At 41.3% G+C, this 18,240-nt stretch overlaps 1 protein-coding gene across 2 annotated transcripts in view; it reads left to right on the top strand.

Annotated features, from left to right (window-relative positions):
- The window catches only part of LOC126483915 (sodium- and chloride-dependent glycine transporter 1-like), a 142,640-nt gene that overhangs the window by 45,962 nt on the left and 78,438 nt on the right, over positions 1 to 18,240 (top strand). For both annotated transcript variants that reach the window (XM_050107188.1, XM_050107189.1), the window contains one exon: positions 14,990 to 15,116. In XM_050107188.1, coding sequence (XP_049963145.1) covers positions 14,990 to 15,116 — 127 coding nt within the window. The remainder of the gene's footprint in view (positions 1 to 14,989; positions 15,117 to 18,240) is intronic.

Raw genomic sequence — 18,240 nt, 5'->3', positions numbered from 1 at the left:
AAATTGCAAGGCAGTGATGGTTCACAGAAGGATATCAAACGGTAACAAACGGTAACTATGTACTGTGATTAATACATTAAGCATCTATGACCTGAAAAGTGGAGCACCTCAGAAGGTAGTCGTTTCCTTCAAGCGTACCAAGAATGTAGCTACAGAGCCTGCGAAAGATAAGTCCAAACCACCTGCCTTCTCGAACATTCTACCTGTACAGCGTTGTTGCAAAAGTGCAATATCTTTTATAGAACTAGGGCCTACAACAAAATAAAAATAAAACACGAAAGTTACACAATTAGCTTTGATAGTAAACGTTACAAAATTAACTCTGAAACAGATATGTTAACAACCTTGCCCGTAGTTGACAGCAATCTTTAATGCTGACGGAGGTCGTAATAAATGCAATGAACCGTATTAAGTCGTCGAAGAGTGAAGAAACACTGGGATAATAGCTAAATAAATAGGAAGACATAAACACAAGCATAAAGGCAATAAACTTCAAAACTAATTCCTCGAAAGGAAATCTTGCGTGTGCGCAGTTACACATGAAATAGGAAACTTTTGTAAAATGAGACGTCACTTTAAAAACAACCGTAAGTAAAAAAAGCACACACACAAAATTCAACATTAATATCTATGGTAGGCAGGAAAGTGGGTGGCTAGTTTTCCTTGCTATCGCACGAAATGACTTCGTGTTAGTACTTAGCTTAGACCCCACGATAAGCGCAACTTCATGTAGAAAGTAATTTATAGTCGTTATCTTTTGCTTTATCATAAGGTTTCACGATTTCCTTTGTCGCCGTTACATGACAGTTTCTGAGTAACCTGAATGCTACCACTGATACCACTTTTACAGGAAACCTTGGCAGCTTTACTTTTGTTATTACGTGGACTGGATTTGTTCGAATGTCTCAGTTTTGATTCGTTCGACCGAAATGTGTCTTAAATCTCCCAAAATGCATTCATACATACCAGCACAACTGTGACACGTCACACGTGCATGTTTCTCACTAGAATACGTGTAACTCGGATAGCCGCACACAGTACGATACGCGTTCGGAACGGCCCCATGCGACCGGCGGCGTTGCAGGTGGCCAGCCGAAAGTGTCGGGTCGCTTCGTTATCGAGACCGCGCTCTAGGAACACGATAATCTCGCAGGCAGCATTCTCGCTGCTCAGTCTCGCTTGCGACAACGAGCGGGAATACGGCGACAGTTGACGGCCTCTAGTCAGCATACTACGTAGAAAATTCAACGGCTTTATGACATCCTTCCAAACCGAATTCGTGCGTGCATCCAGGCCAGAGAGGATGCAATGTCATACTAATAAGATGACTTATACTGCAAAGTTCTCTGTAAATCTGACTCGCTTTTGTAATCGCTTAAACGACATCACATAACTTCTTGACCCTTTTAGTTTCATTTCGTATCCTTATCCCCCTTTGGTCGTTTGACTTTTTAGTCGGGCAGTATAAATCGCCTCCTTTCTCCAAGTCGGACCCCATATCTCGCGAATAGCAGGGTATTAGATTACGCACCTGTTTTGAATCACTCTAATTGCCTTGTATGTTACGAAGATTAATGAGATCAATAAACTCTCGTGGTTCATTATTTGGTGGGCATTTTTCTCATTGACACCACTTGGGCATCTTACACGTACACTACTGGCCATTAAAATTGCTACACCACGAAGATGACGAGAAATTTAATCGACAGGAAGAACATGCAGTGATATGCAAATGATTAGCTTTTCAGATCATTCACACAAGGTTGGCGCCGGTGGCGACACCTACAACGTGCTGACATGAGGAAAGTTTCCAACCGATTTCTCATACACAAACAACAGTTGACCATCGTTGCCTGGTGAAACGTTGTTGTGATGGCTCGTGTAAGAAGGAGAAAAATGCCGCTGAGCACTATAGGACTTAACATCTGGGGTCATCAGCCCCCTAGAACTTACAACTACTTAAACCTAACTAACCTAATGACATCACACACATCCATGCCCAAGGCAGGATTCGAACCTGCGACCGTTGCAGCAGCGCGGTTCCAGACTGTAGCGCCTAGAACCGCTCGGCCACCCCGGCCGGCTAAGGAGGAGAAATGCGTACCACCACGTTTCCGACTTTGATAAAGGTCGGATTGTAGCCTATCGCGATTACGGTTTATCGTATCGCGACATTGCTGCTCGCGTTGGTCGAGATCCAATTGTTAGCAGAATATGGAATCGGTGAGTTCAGGAGGCTAATACGGAACGCCGTGCTGGATCCCAACGGCCTCGTATCACTAGCAGTCGAGATGACAGGCATCTTATCCGCATGGCTGTAACGGATCGTGCAGCTACGTCTCGATCCCTGAGTCAACAGATGGAGACGTTTGCAAGACAACAACCATCTGCACGAACAGTTCGACGACATTTGCAGCAGCATGGACTATCAGCTCGGAGGTCATGGCTGCGGTTACCCTTGACGCTGCATCACAGACAGGAGCGCCTGCGATGGTGTACTCAACGACGAACCTGAGTGCACGAAAGGCAAAACGTCATTTTTTCGGATGAATCCAGGTTCTGTTTACAGCATCATGATGGTCGCATCCATGTTTGGCAACATCGCGGTGAACGCACATTGGAAGCGTGTATTCGTCATCGCCATAATGGCGTATCACCCTGCGTGATGATGTGGGGTGCCATTGGTTACGCGTCACGGTCACCTCTTGCATTGACGGCACTTTGAACAGTAGACGTTACATTTCAGATATGTTACGACCCGTGGCCGTACCCCTTCATTCGATCCCTGCGAAACCCTACATTTCAGCAGGATAATGCACGACCGCATGTTGCAGGTCCTGTACGGGCCTTTGAGGATACAGAAAATGTTCGACGGCTGCCCTGGCCAGCCCATTCTACAGATCTCTCACCAATTGAAAACGTCTGGTCAATGGTGGCCGAGCAACTGGCTCATCACAATACGTCAGTCACTACTCTTGATGAACTGCGGTATCGTCTTAAAGCTGCATGGGCAGCTGTATCTGTATACGCCATCCAAGCTCTGTTTGACTCAATGCCCAGGCGTATCAAGGCCGTTATTACGGCCAGAGGTGGTTGTTCCGGGTACTGATTTCTCAGGATCTATGCACCCAAATTGCGTGAAAATGTAATCACATGTCAGTTCTAGTATAATATACACTCCTGGAAATTGAAATAAGAACACCGTGAATTCATTGTCCCAGGAAGGGGAAACTTTATTGACACATTCCTGGGGTCAGATACATCACATGATCACACTGACAGAACCACAGGCACATAGACACAGGCAACAGAGCATGCACAATGTCGGCACTAGTACAGTGTATATCCACCTTTCGCAGCAATGCAGGCTGCTATTCTCCCATGGAGACGATCGTAGAGATGCTGGATGTAGTCCTGTGGAACGGCTTGCCATGCCATTTCCACCTGGCGCCTCAGTTGGACCAGCGTTCGTGCTGGACGTGCAGACCGCGTGAGACGACGCTTCATCCAGTCCCAAACATGCTCAATGGGGGACAGATCCGGAGATCTTGCTGGCCAGGGTAGTTGACTTACACCTTCTAGAGCACGTTGGGTGGCACGAGATACATGCGGACGTGCATTGTCCTGTTGGAACAGCAAGTTCCCTTGCCGGTCTAGGAATGGTAGAACGATGGGTTCGATGACGGTTTGGATGTACCGTGCACTATTCAGTGTCCCCTCGACGATCACCAGTGGTGTACGGCCAGTGTAGGAGATCGCTCCCCACACCATGATGCCGGGTGTTGGCCCTGTGTGCCTCGGTCGTATGCAGTCCTGATTGTGGCGCTCACCTGCACGGCGCCAAACACGCATACGACCATCATTGGCACCAAGGCAGAAGCGACTCTCATCGCTGAAGACGACACGTCTCCATTCGTCCCTCCATTCACGCCTGTCGCGACACCACTGGAGGCGGACTGCACGATATTGGGGCATGAGCGGAAGACGGCCTAACGGTGTGCGGGACCGTAGCCCAGCTTCATGGAGACGGTTGCGAATGGTCCTCGCCGATACCCCAGGAGCAACAGTGTCCCTAATTTGCTGGGAAGTGGCGGTGCGGTCCCCTACGGCACTGCATAGGATCCTACGGTCTTGGCGTGCATCCGTGCGTCGCTGCGGTCCGGTCCCAGGTCGACGGGCACGTGCACCTTCCGCCGACCACTGGCGACAACATCGATGTACTGTGGAGACCTCACGCCCCACGTGTTGAGCAATTCGGCGGTACGTCCACCCGGCCTCCCGCATGTCCACTATACGCCCTCGCTCAGAGTCCGTCAACTGCACATACGGTTCACGTCCACGCTGTCGCGGCATGCTACCAGTGTTAAAGACTGCGATGGAGCTCCGTATGCCACGGCAAACTGGCTGACACTGACGGCGGCGGTGCACAAATGCTGCGCAGCTAGCGCCATTCGACGGCCAACACCGCGGTTCCTGGTGTGTCCGCTGTGCCGTGCGTGTGATCATTGCTTGTACAGCCCTCTCGCAGTGTCCGGAGCAAGTATGGTGGGTCTGACACACCGGTGTCAATGTGTTCTTTTTTCCATTTCCAGGAGTGTATTTGTCCAATGAATGCCCGTTTATCATCTGCATTTCTTCTTGGTGTAGCAATTTTAATGGCCAGTAGTGTATATGTACATGGGGGCTTAATTAACTATCAATGAATGCAATGCAAATACTTTTAATATTTTAGTAGTTGTCTGTCCGATTACGAAGTCTCGTAAACGGTTGGCCCTGACTAGTTTTAGTACGCAGACTGCATAGAATAACAACAAAGAATGAAAGAAAATTTCCGTTAACACAATTAATTAATTAAGTCCCCAGCAACTATAAAACGTACGAAACCAAAGCACAAGTGTAACTGTTCTGTGTGTGGAAGTGTGATTCAACGTACACATCTGGCATGGTTCTTCTTCAACAAGACAAGAAATTTTAAATACCATTTGTACTGAAGTAATTAAAAAAAATAAAAATACTATAATTGCGCAAGAAAACCAGAATTACACTCTAATACAAGAACACGAGCCAGATGCTTTGTTGACTGAACCTGTAATGACGCATTATTTAAGACATTGAAATAATAAAAAAGGGACTTTTTTTACCTTCATATATATTGACGAAAAGCACTCTGATCATTACAATATCTCCATTCGAACAACATCTGCTGTCTAGCCCATCAAACAACTGCATAAAAGATGGAACAAGCACTCCCTACTACAACATCTCAACACCGACTCACTACTACTACTCCACAAGCACTGACTACTGCCACATCTCGACAAGCACTGCCAGTGGAGGCGGCGGAATAAAACTCTCTGGCGCAATCTCTGGCGCTGTGGCTCAGTGTAGCCACCTTACATATGCCCTTCCTCCACGGGCCAGAATTTGATGGTATTTTTGCCAGCATTGGTGGTGAAAATACCACCAAATTCGGCCACAAAAATACAGACAAAAATAAAAGATAATATTAGTACGTAAATATCACATAATTAGATAAAATTTTGGGTTTGCACTGACCTTTCAATAACCTAATATATAAAATACAGTAAGCAATACAAATTCTTTCATACATGTGACTTTACGTAATAGTTTACACAATACACAAAAAATCAGTTTATGCAAATGTTCACATAAAATGCTTTCAATGATTCAAAAAACAAGTAGTTGATAGTTCCAGCAGTAGCACCCAGCAATGGTCAACAGGTGCAAACAGCAAGAAGTAACATCATTTCAGTAGAAACAGTTCCAACAGTGGCACCCAGCAATGTTGAGTAGGTGCAGAGACCGACAAGTGACATCATTTCAATAGAAGCAGTTCCATCAGTTGCACCCAGCAATGTTGAACAGGTGCAGACACCAACAAGTGACATTATGTCAGTAGAAGCAGTTCCATTAGTGACACCCAGCAATGTTGAACAGGTGCAGACACCAACAAGTGACATCATTCAGCAGAAGCAGTTCCATTAGTGGCACCCAGCAATGTTGAACAGGTGCAGACACCAACAAGTGACATTATTTCAGTAGAAGCAGTTCCATTAGTGGCACCCAGCAATGTTGAACAAGTGCAGACACCAACAAGTGACATTATTTCAGTAGAAACAGTTCCATCAGTGGCAACCAGCAATGTTGAACAAGTGCAGAGACCAACAAGTGACATTTCAGTAGAAGCAGTTCCATCAGTAGCACCCAGCAATGTTGAACAGGTGCAGACACCAACAAGTGACATTTCAGTAGAAGCAGTTTCATCAGTGGCACCCAGTAATGTTAAGCAGGTGCAGACACCAACAAGTGACATTATTTCAATAGATGCAGTCCATCAGTGGCACCCAGTAATGTTGAACAGGTGCAGACACCAACACCCAGTAATGTTGAACAGGTGCAGACACCAACAAGTGACATCATTTCAATAGAAGCAGTTCCAACAGTGGCATCCAGCAATGTTGAACAGGTGCAGACACCAACAAGTGACATTATTTCAGTAGAAGCAGTCCATCAGTGGCACCCAGCATTGTGGAACAGGTGCAGACACCAACAAGTGACATCATTTCAGTAGAAGCAGTCCATCAGTGGCACCCAGCAATGTTGAACAAGTGCAGACACCAACAAGTGACATTATTTCAGTAGAAACAGTTTCATCAGTGGCACCCAGCAATGTTGAGCAGGTGCAGACAGCAGTCCATAATATTCACTATCACTAATCACACTGTTCATCAGAGTTTATCAGCAAAAATTAAACATGTCCTAGTGGCACCAATCATGTAGAAAAAGTGCAAGTAACAGTCCATAATATTCACTATCACTAACCACACAGTTCATCAGCAGAAATTAAACATTTCTAAGTGTCACACATCAATGTTGAACAGGTGCAGGTGTGAACAACAGTTTGAATGCACACACAATTGCTTTTACAAAATTATTATCAATGCTCTTACACTAAACATACAAATTATAATAAACACACAAATGATATCAGATAATTGTCATATTAACTATTACAAATACACAAATATCAGTAAACCTATAATATTTATGGGTGTCAGTGCAAGCCACAACAAACAAGTAAAATAATATTTAGGAGATAGGTCGGTACCAATTATCTGGGATTAGGAAAGGAAACCACACAAAACACACTCACTCATCTTTCATCCACATTAAGTACTACTGTGTAATTGAATAGCGTTAACTGTGTAAATGTAATTCTGACCAAAATTTTATGTTCAACTTGTGTATCAAGTAGTAGTGGCAGCAATGTATAACAGTCAGTAATAGTTAGTCAACGTCATAGTCATCATGTCAAGACCAATGTTTGCCAAGCCAAATCAAATGTACGGTTGCTGAACAACTGTCAGTGAGCCAAGATATGCAAATGCTTCCTCTCTCAAAAAAAAGTATATACTGCTTAGTGATTTAACAAAGTGTGTGTGTAGACAATCTTCCTTCTACTTGAGTGTTCTAGTCTTCCATCTTCATCCTCCTTGTTGCATGTAAACCAACAAAAAAAAAATGCTCCTCACTTACTTTACCTCTTATCCACCAAAACTCCAATAATCATCAGCATCACATAATCTCAATACTTCAATAATACCTCTTACGTCGATACATATAAATCTTATCATCAATATCATTTACCTTACCTCTTGTCCACCAAAACTCCAATAATCATCAACTTCACATAATCTCATCCATCTCTCTTCAATACGTCGATACATATAAACCTTATTACCAATATCATTTCACTTCCATAAGAACTCTTTCCTCTAGTCAGTCTCCTCGAACAAGTACAGATAAAATCCTAGTGCAAACTTCAATTCATCATCCCATGCAATCCGAAGACACAGTGTCCACACACAACCTCTGTGTAATCCATCTGACCCAAATCTTCTACTCATTATGAATTATAAGATACATTTTGGTTACCTTGTCCATCATTAAACAAAAGAAATGCATACATGACCTCTAACAGCCTTTAGTTTGAATAACTCTCAGTAAGTAAGTACGAGTACGTAGTATGAAAGATCACATAAGACTTTGAAGGAATAAATCGTAATATTTCACAGTGTGTACACCACTTCAAGAATCATGGCAAATCAGAAACATACATGTGGAGTATTTCTTGTGTCAAGTGTCACTTCCTATTTCAATTGCTCACGAAGAATGCAGTGTAAATCTGTCAATGGTCTAACCCTAGCGTTGGTGTGTCATGTCGTTAGCTTCCTTCCTAGTAACATAAATTTATACCGCTTCCATAAAACCTCCAGCTCATGTGACTTCTATGAAGTTTCTTGTACTAATGTCGTTCATCGAATTATAGCAGTTCATTTTCTTATCTTAAAAATATAAGGCACTGAGCGTAAGCAAAACATGCAACAGCGAGTAAATATACCAGTAGTGAACAGAATGTCAACAAGTGGATGCAGCACAATTCCTACAACGAGGCTCTTCCCAAGCAAACAATCTATAATTAATACCATAGTATGACCTAAACTCTATGTTCGTACACCGCATATCAGCATTTCTATATACGAAATTAAAGAGTTGTTATGACAACAAACAGAAATGTACAAATATGCAATCCATACGCAAAGCAGCAAATATATATCTTACATAATAAACAGGTCATTAGCATCATATCAGCATAAGCAAATAAATGTTCATATGTAATCTTAATAAGTAAACATGAAGGCGCAAGCAGATAAATCACAAAGTGTAGCCTACATACATAACCACATTAGCACAATTAATCAGGTGACAATTATAATTTAAATAAATAAGCACAGCAGGCACATAATAAAAAAATATGACGTCAGTGAAAAAGCAGTGCAGCCAAGCGATGCATAATATACACAAGTAACAACCCTGTTCATTAATCAATCATTGTCAAAATCAGTAAACACAAAGTATAAATCACGTAATCGCGAGCAGTAAATTACGTCTAAAGTACGTACCTAAGTGGAAATATGTTACCTGAAAAATAAACTCAATTAATAGTTACCTTTTTAGTTTATTAGTTTCTTCTTCGAAATTACATTCTTCCTGAAATTTTCTCGATAGCAAGTTGTCTTAACGTCGGACACGCACAGAATTTACCTGAAGTTCTTAAATATTTTATAGAACCGTATCCTGAATAATACTGAAACGTTAATAACATAATTCATCAAGTCACTATAGCTTTATACTGAATTTAATCGGAGAAATTATACTGTGTATTTGTTTACGGCTGGCGCGTGACGTAGGAAGTAATTGTTTGCGGTCAACGACTGCCTTGTGCGGCGCGCAGACTTAACTGTTGCTTTGAGTATGTGCCGCCGCCGAAACACGGCACGGTATCCTTGTATTCTCTGCGTGTTTACATGTAACTGTTAGTCTCTCAAAAGTATGTCATTCCACAAAAATTTTAACGTTCGATATATGATGTATTCCCTTAGAGCGCCGAGATTTAAGAGTTTCTACTTCGACAGTGTTATCATGAATAATTTTGCGAACTCTATATGGACCGTTATAAAGCAGAAAAATTTGCGACACAAGCCTTTTCCTTTGTGAGACAAACGATGAGACTTAATTAACACCTTTTGACCAACTGACAAGGTTTTTAAACGATCAGGACGTTTAGCTGATTTCTCTCTTCTAGCAGCCGCAGACGCAATATTTTGTAGAGCCAGGTTGACAACTTCAGAATGCCGCAGTTTCCGTGAAGGCGGAAAAGGAACGATTTCAGAAATGCGATTTGTCGGTGCTTTGTTTTTTAATATCAGGATATGCGGTAAAGAAGTTGAATCATTAGGGAGTTCATTCAGAATGTTTTGAAAAATATGAAGGTACTGATCCCACGTTCTCTGATTCTGATGACAATAAAGACGACACAATTTATTAATTTCCTTCATCCATCTCTCTGAAGCGTTAGATTGAGGGTGAAAAAGTGAAATGAAAATTGGTTTAATCTTACGACGTCGTAGAGTACGAAGCCAAATTTAAAACGAAACTGTGATCCATTATCTGATATAACCTTATCAACATGACCCACTTCTTTAAGAAAATGTTTGATGAAAGCGTTAGATACTGAACGAGCTGTTGCTTTGCGTAAAGGTGTAAAACACACATATTTTGATGTCAATTCCACTGCTACGAAAATGTACGCAAAACCATTAGTAGAACGAACCACTGGACCGAACAAATCGACTGCAGCCATGTCCTTTAATTTCGCTGGAATGATAGGAAACAATGGTGCTCTGTGAGAAATAGTTGGCGGCTTAGCCTTTTGACATAATTTGCGTTTGGCAAGAACAGATCGAATACGTTTTTCCATATTACTGAAGTAGCAATTTTCTCGTAATTTATGAAAGCATTTTCTGGGACCAAAGTGCGCATAACTGAAATGTGTGTACCAAATCAATTTATTAACCCACTCATCGGGAATACAAACTAACCAAACAGAGTTGTCGACCGATTTTCGTTTAAAAAGAATATCATTGCGAACTAAATAATACTGTCTAATCGCTACGCTTTCCTTTCTCCTCCACTTCTCCTTAATGTCCTTCCAGATTGGATCCTTATTTTGCTCCTTAGCGATGTCCTGGAGCGAAGACGAAATAAAATTCTCAAACGCAACACCTTGAATATACATCAAACAATCTAATCGCTACGCTTTCCTTTTTCCTCCACTTCTCCTTAATGTCCTTCCAGATTGGATCCTTATTTTGCTCCTTAGCGATGTCCTGGAGCGAAGACGAAATAAAATTCTCAAACGCAACACCTTGAATATACATCAAACAATAATTGTTTTCTTTGCAGTCCTCTTCAGCACTTTGTTTCCAACTCATAGGTGCACGTGATAAAGCATCAGCAATAATATTTGAAGAACCCTGTAAGTAAACAATACTAAATTCAAATTCCTGTAGATACAACGCCCATCGTGACAATCTTCCATGTGTTAATTTTGTTGACATAAGAAATTCCAGAGCTCGATGATCGGTGTAAACCTTAGTATGTCCTGCCAAACAAAAATGTCCGACATTTTGTGAAAGCCCAAACAACAGCCAAAGCTTCAAGTTCCGTAATCGAATAATTCTTTTCTGATTTAGAGAGAACACGACTTCCAAATGCAGTAGTTTTCTGTAATACAACGCCGTTTTCTTCTATCTGTTGAAATAAGTGTGCATCTAGCCTTTGTATGATGAGTCCGCCGCCAAACAAAAATCTTTAGATAAATCCGGATGTGAAAGAAGTGGAGCAGCAACTAAAGCATCACGAAGTTGTTCAAATTCTGACTGAGCTTCCTCATCCCAACACCAATTAGAATTCTTTCCAGATAGTTCACATAAACGAGATGTGGCCAAATTGTCCAATCTAACAAAGCGTCTAAGAAAATTACAGACACCAAGGAAACTACGAACATTACGTTTTGTGGTAGGAACAGCATAATTACGAATAGCGTCTAGTTTCTCTGGATCAGGAAGAATACCTTCTGTAGAAATAATGTGACCGAGAAATTTCACCTGAGAACGACCAAATTCAGATTTTTCCAAGTTCACTGTAATGCCAACTCTTGCAAAAATACGTAATAATGAATCCAAAATTTTGTTGTGCTCACTCCAAGAACGTTTAGCAATACGAATGTCGTCAACATATGAAGTAATATTGTCACGAAGATAAACAGGTAAGATTTCGTTTAAACTACGAATGAATGCTGATGAAGATACAGTAAGTCCAAACGGTAATTTCCGAAATCTCTTTTGGGTAAAATCGTCATATCCGGTTAATCTTTGCCGACTCTCTAGATAGATTGATAGTCGAAGAGTTGTTTTGATAGATGCAAAGAATAGTAAAAGAGTAGGCAGCGGTGCAGAAAACTAAAAGGGAAATAGCACCACTACAGCTCGGGGCCCTATGCACGCTACGGCACATATTCACTTAGTGTAGTGAATCCCCTGAGGACATTAATAGCCGCATATAATTTCCAGTTTGTGACTTAGTGGCCAGTTTCGTGGAAGTGCGTACATAAATTGATCTATCCATGAACATGGATGTATGTCATTCTTAGAATTGCGAAAGATCTTAAATTTCCGAACAGTCAAAAAGTGTTTATAGTCAAAGTTTTCGCCTCGTGGCGACAAAGACCTACCACGTCTGTCCCAGTCCCAATGTCGATTATCGTCAAGTTCGCGCGCCTGGCACGCTCTTGTTGCATCCCGTAAATGAAACAAATTACTTTCTTCAAACCCCTCTGCTATCTGTGATTCCAAATTTCTTCTGCTGTCTTTTCCTACGATTTCGCCTTCAATTTGTTTGACTTGCTTTCGTAATGCCTCAAATTCCCTTTTGACGCGTTCATTAAATTTTCCCTGATTTTCAACATGCTTATTTATGTTCTGGTACACTTCGGTTTCTGCAAATGGCAATGGTGCTGTATCATCTGAATCTCTGTCCCCATTTAAACTAAGACTTGTCAATTTATCTGAAATCTCCTCAACTCTTTCCGATAAATCACCTATTTGTTCTTTCTGTTTATTTACGTCTTCCGTAAGTGTCGCAACTCGGGTTTCAGTATTAACACATTTGGTAGTTAACTGTTCATATTGTCGTGTTAGGTTATTTATTCTGTCATTTGGTACGGATTCCTCGATTCTCTCAAATATTTCTTCCTTATCGTGTGCACGTTGTAAATTTAACTCTGAAAATTTCTGTACTATCACGCGATCTCTTTCCTCCTGTTCTCTATCCTGTTCCTTTTGTCTGATTTCTATTGAAATTAATCTATTATTGTGTGCATTCAAAATCGGTTGTACTTCTTCTCTAATTTCTTTCTTTAATTCATCTTTCATGTTTTTGAAACATGTCCCTATTCGTGAATCTAACCGTGTTTCCATTGTTTCCATCTCTGTTTTAATTGTTCCTATTTGTGATCCCAACTGTGATACCAGTGAGTCTAACCGTGTTTCCATTGTTCCCATATCAGTTTCTAAACGTGTTGCCAAAATTCCCATCTCTGTTTTAATTGTTCCTATATGTGATCCCAACTGTGATCCCAGTGAGTCTAACCGTGTTTCCATTGTTCCCATATCAGTTTTAATTTCAGATCGTAACTGTGATCCCAGAGTGTCTAACCGTGTTTCCATTGTTCCTATTTGTGAGTCTAACCGTGTTTTTAATTCAGATCCCAAATTTAATATTACACCCATCAACTGCTCCATATTAACTGGTTCAAAATTCTTTTCGCCCCTAACATTTCCCGCAAAACCAGTTTCCTTCGTCATAGCTGTAAAGCTATCTGTGTTCGATACTATTCCAGAATCTTCTGTCATTAATCTCGTATTCGGAAAATTTTTTGATTGTGAAAAATTTTGAAATGGTCCCGGACTATTTTCCCGACTTATTAAATTGTTTTCAACTTCATTATTCATCATCCTGATCTCCTGTGTTGGCGAGTTCGCCATGTTAACAATTTCGTCATTCTCACTATTCATCATTTTTGCCTTTTTCATCGATCGCGTAATCATTTACAAAACATACAAAACTCGTCACTATACGAAAATCACACACAAGGACACTTTATCACCAACAATATCATTCACACGAAATGCTTCCCTCAAACACGATTAACGAACAATTGAAATCTTCCTAACTGCACAAAATTGTCAAACCCGTATACAAGACAACAAAAATTAAATTCTGCAAAAAATACGATTAGAAGAATGACAATTACCAAATCTACACATGCAATATAGACTACAATTACTAAACTACAAATGACTACAACAATACTACTGTCTGCTATTTTTACAATCAGAAGAATTCCAAGGGACGATCCGAAGCAGCGGTCGCCATGTGCATGGGGGCTTAATTAACTATTAATGAATGCAATGCAAATACTTTTAATATTTTAGTAGTTGTCTGTCCGATTACGAAGTCTCGTAAACGGTTGGCCCTGACTAGTTTTAGTACGCAGACTGCATAGAATAACAACAAAGAATGAAAGAAAATTTCCGTTAACACAATTAATTAATTAAGTCCCCAGCAACTATAAAACGTACGAAACCAAAGCACAAGTGTAACTGTTCTGTGTGTGGAAGTGTGATTCAACGTACACATCTGGCATGGTTCTTCTTCAATAAGACAAGATATTTTAAATACCATTTGTACTGAAGTAATTAAAAAAAAAAAATTCCATAATTGTGCAAGAAAACCAGAATTACACTCTAATACAAGAACACGAGCCAGATGCTTTGTTGACTGAACCTGTAATGACGCATTATTTGAGACATTGAAATAATTAAAAAAAGGGAATTTTTTTACCTTCATATATATTGACGAAAAGCACTCTGATCATTACAATATCTCCATTCGAACAACATCTGCTGTCTAGCCCATCAAACAACTGCATAAAAGATGGAACAAGCACTCCCTACTACAACATCTCAACACCGACTCACTACTACTACTCCACAAGCACTGGCTACTGCCACATCTCGACAAGCACTGCCAGTGGAGGCGGCGGAATAAAACTCTTTGGCGCAATCTCTGGCGCTGTGGCTCAGTGTAGCCACCTTGACATTTTTTCTACCTCGGTAAAGGAGGAAGTCTACAAATGTCGTATAGCTTCTATCTTGCTTCATCCCTTCCGATTTGACGACACTTCGGTGGCTCACGTGTCATTTTGCCATACAAGGATGACTGGATCCCATTGTGGATGTTTTCCCCACAAAAACATCTCTGATGATCAATAGAAATCAATGAGAAATCTCAACGTTAGCAGCTATCAATACTAAAAATTTGTGCACGTAAGTGACCTTTGACTAGAGATGTACTTCTCATATTCTGGTGACGAATGTATTGTAAATTTCACATCATGTGTATAATTTTCTTGAGGTGTTGCAATTAACATTAGTTTGTAATTGCAAGCGAAGTGAAAAACCCTCTTTACTGACGTTGATACAGCTTTTATTCTCTATTTCAGGGTAATGGCGAAAAGGACCGTGGTAACTGGGCTAGTAAGACAGAATTCCTCCTCTCCTGCCTGGGATACGCCATTGGCATCGGCAACGTCTGGCGATTCCCCTACCTCTGCTACCGCAGCGGCGGAGGTAAGCAGTGCCCGACACATCTATCTCTTGCAAACACTACATCTAAGTTATTAATCACATGTTCAGAATGGCTCTGAGCACTATGGGACTTAACATCTTTGGTCATCAGTCCCCTAGAACTTAGAACTACTTAAACCTAACTAACCTAAGGACAGCACACACATCCATGCCCGAGGCAGGATTCGAACCTGCGACCGTAGCAGTCGCGCGGTTCCGGACTGCGCGCCTAGAACCGCGAGACCACCACGGCCGGCTTAATCACATGTCCCATATACCATGTGCATTACCTAGTGACTTAAAACGAGACAATTTACATACAATTTACAACTGATTTTGGCACGTTTATATCAGTTGTCCCTTCATAAGAAAATATCGACCAGTTTGAAAACGTACTGTTTTAATAACAACAGTTGGTGTGTCATTACCTTGGATCACAGCTCAATATAAAATAGAATGGCTTATCAAGAAGAAGTATTTTGAGGCTAATTTAAAGTTAAGTTTGATGTTTATCAAATACTAGCTGAAAAACACCCGCTCATCTTGGTCTTTATTTTCCGAGGCATTCCACGTCTCTCGATAAAATTCTAGAACTTCGTAAAAATGGACATTCAAAAAAGTAATAATAAGGTGCTCATTGAAGGTATTTTACTTTCGTCTTGACAACTACAACACAATTCATGTTTTTGTCACAAAATGTGTTGCGTTTCATCGAAATCAAACATCATGAGTCGTGGCATCTTACGCCCACTGTGGCCGAGCGGTTCTAGGCGCTTCAGTCTGGAACCGCGCTGCTGCTACGGTCGCAGGTTCGAATCCTGCCTCAGGCATGGATGTGTGTGATGTCCTTAGGTTAGTTAGGCTTAAGTAGTTCTAAGTCTAGGGGACTGATGACTTCAGATGTTGAGTCCCATAGTACTCAGAGCCATTTTTTTTCTTTGCTCATATCAGGATGCGCTGTCTGTTTCCACCCTTTCGTGTTATTCCTTCGTTTGACAACATTGATTCTGATCTAAAGATATGCTACTTTGCCTATGTTCTCGTTTCTTGATGTGAAACACACCACAACATAGCAACACTGGTGTTTGTATTTTTCTGGCTACATATGCCTCGTGTCGTGTTTCTGCGATACGTTGTCACCCTTCTCCTCTACGTTTAGTGATTACGACTTTTGTAATCACTGTCCACAATTACAGCGCCAATTTCATTCACTTGTGCACTGAATCGACGTTCGTGTTCTCCAACGGGTTTTTTGTAGGACCAAATCAAAACTTTATTCTCATTGGATACCGTTTGGTCTAGTGTTGTTTTGAGTACGTGAACCAATAGATAGATGTTATGTATAATCATCTGCAGTTCTTCAATGATTTCCCGTCTCATTTCACTTATATTTGCGTTGATCAATTTCCATTCGTTCGTCAGCAATGAAATACAACTGCAAAAATTTATAAGATTCGTTTGGTTGTTGTAACAATGATCCTACTCTATGACAGACTTACCCATTAATAGGAAACATAGGACCGAATTGATGTTTTTCATTGCACATGGCAGTATCACCAAATGATGCAATTTGAAACCCAAAAATATACTCTCTCATACTGCGTAGAAATTTTTTTTTTTTCGGTTACGTAATCAAACGAATTTCGAGGAGGCATTTCCAAAGCTGATAATCAAATTTTTGCATCCATGAAACACATTCCTGGTGTTTCTCTTTTGAATTTCTTGGCACCGCAGAACAGATACACTTGATCCACTCTGCCTGTGGCAACGTATTTGTTGTACTCTTCAGTGGAATCGTAACGAAAAGCTACACCTGCCAAATTGTAATCTCTTTTTCTTCTGATTCGGAGTTCTCGTACACTAATGTACTGTTCACGTGTTCGCGATCGTTGTCTTCCACGGACTTCGTTCAACGGAATTGTAATCTTGTTTCTTCAGAAGTTTCTCTATGTCTGCTTGCTGAGCGTTCCTCTTGACATTCTTCTCTAATTCCATCTCGTTGTTCATACGTTTTCTCCCAATCAGTTCATTTCTTCCGTTATGAAGGTACACGTGCTCTCGCCCCTCATCTGTTTTATACCTTCGCTGTTCTTTATGGTTCCCTCTCTTCAATTGACGTTTCGTCATCCTGTTAAACATGAACCATGAACCATGGATCTTGCCGTTGGTGGGAAGGCTTGCGTGCGGCAGCGATACAGATAGTCGTACCCTAGGTGCAACCACAACGAAGAGGCCAGACAAACATGGGGTTCCTGAAGATGGGGTGCAGCCTTTTTAGTAAGTTGCAGAGGCAACATTGTGGATGATAGACTGATCTAGCCTTGTAACATCAACCAATACAGCCTTGCTGTGCTGATACTGAGAACGGCTGAAAGGAAGGAGAAACTACGGCCGTAATTTTTCCCGAGGGCATGCACCTTTACTGTATAGTTAAATAATGATGGTGCCCTCTTGGGTAAAATATTCCGGAGGTAAAATAGTCCCCCATTCGGATCTCCGGATGGAGACACTCAGGAGGACGTCGTTATCAGGAGAAAGAAAACTGGCGTTCTACGGATCGGAGCGTGGAATGTCAGATCCCTTAATCGGGCAGGTAGGTTAGAAAATTTAAAACGGGAAATGGATACGTTAAAATTAGATATAGTGGGAATTAGTGAAGTTCGGTGGCAGGAGGAACAAGACTTCTGGTCAGGAGGCTGCAGGGTTATAGATACAAAATCAAATAGGGTAATTCAGGAGTTGGTTTAATAATAAATAAAAAATATGAACGCGGATAAGCTACTATGAACAGCATAGTGAACGCATTATTGTAGCAAAGATAGACACGAAGCCCACGCCTACCACAGTAGTACAAGTTTATATGCCAACTAGCTCCGCAGATGATGAAGAGACTGAAGAAATGGGTGATGCGATAAAAGAAATGATTCAGATTGTTAGGGGAGACGAAAATTTAATAGTCATGGGGGACTGGAATTCGACAGTAGGAAGAGAAGGGACAGTAGTAGGTGAATATGGACTGGGGGTAAGGAATGAAAGAGGAAGCTGCCTGGTAGAATTTCGCACAGAGCATAACCTGACCATAGCTAACACTTGGTTTAAGAACCGTGAAAGAAGGTTGTATATGTGG

Source organism: Schistocerca serialis, chromosome 6, assembly GCF_023864345.2.
Source record: "Schistocerca serialis cubense isolate TAMUIC-IGC-003099 chromosome 6, iqSchSeri2.2, whole genome shotgun sequence".
NCBI classification, from domain to species: Eukaryota; Metazoa; Arthropoda; class Insecta; order Orthoptera; family Acrididae; genus Schistocerca; species Schistocerca serialis.
This window is presented reverse-complemented; position numbering and strand designations above follow the sequence as displayed.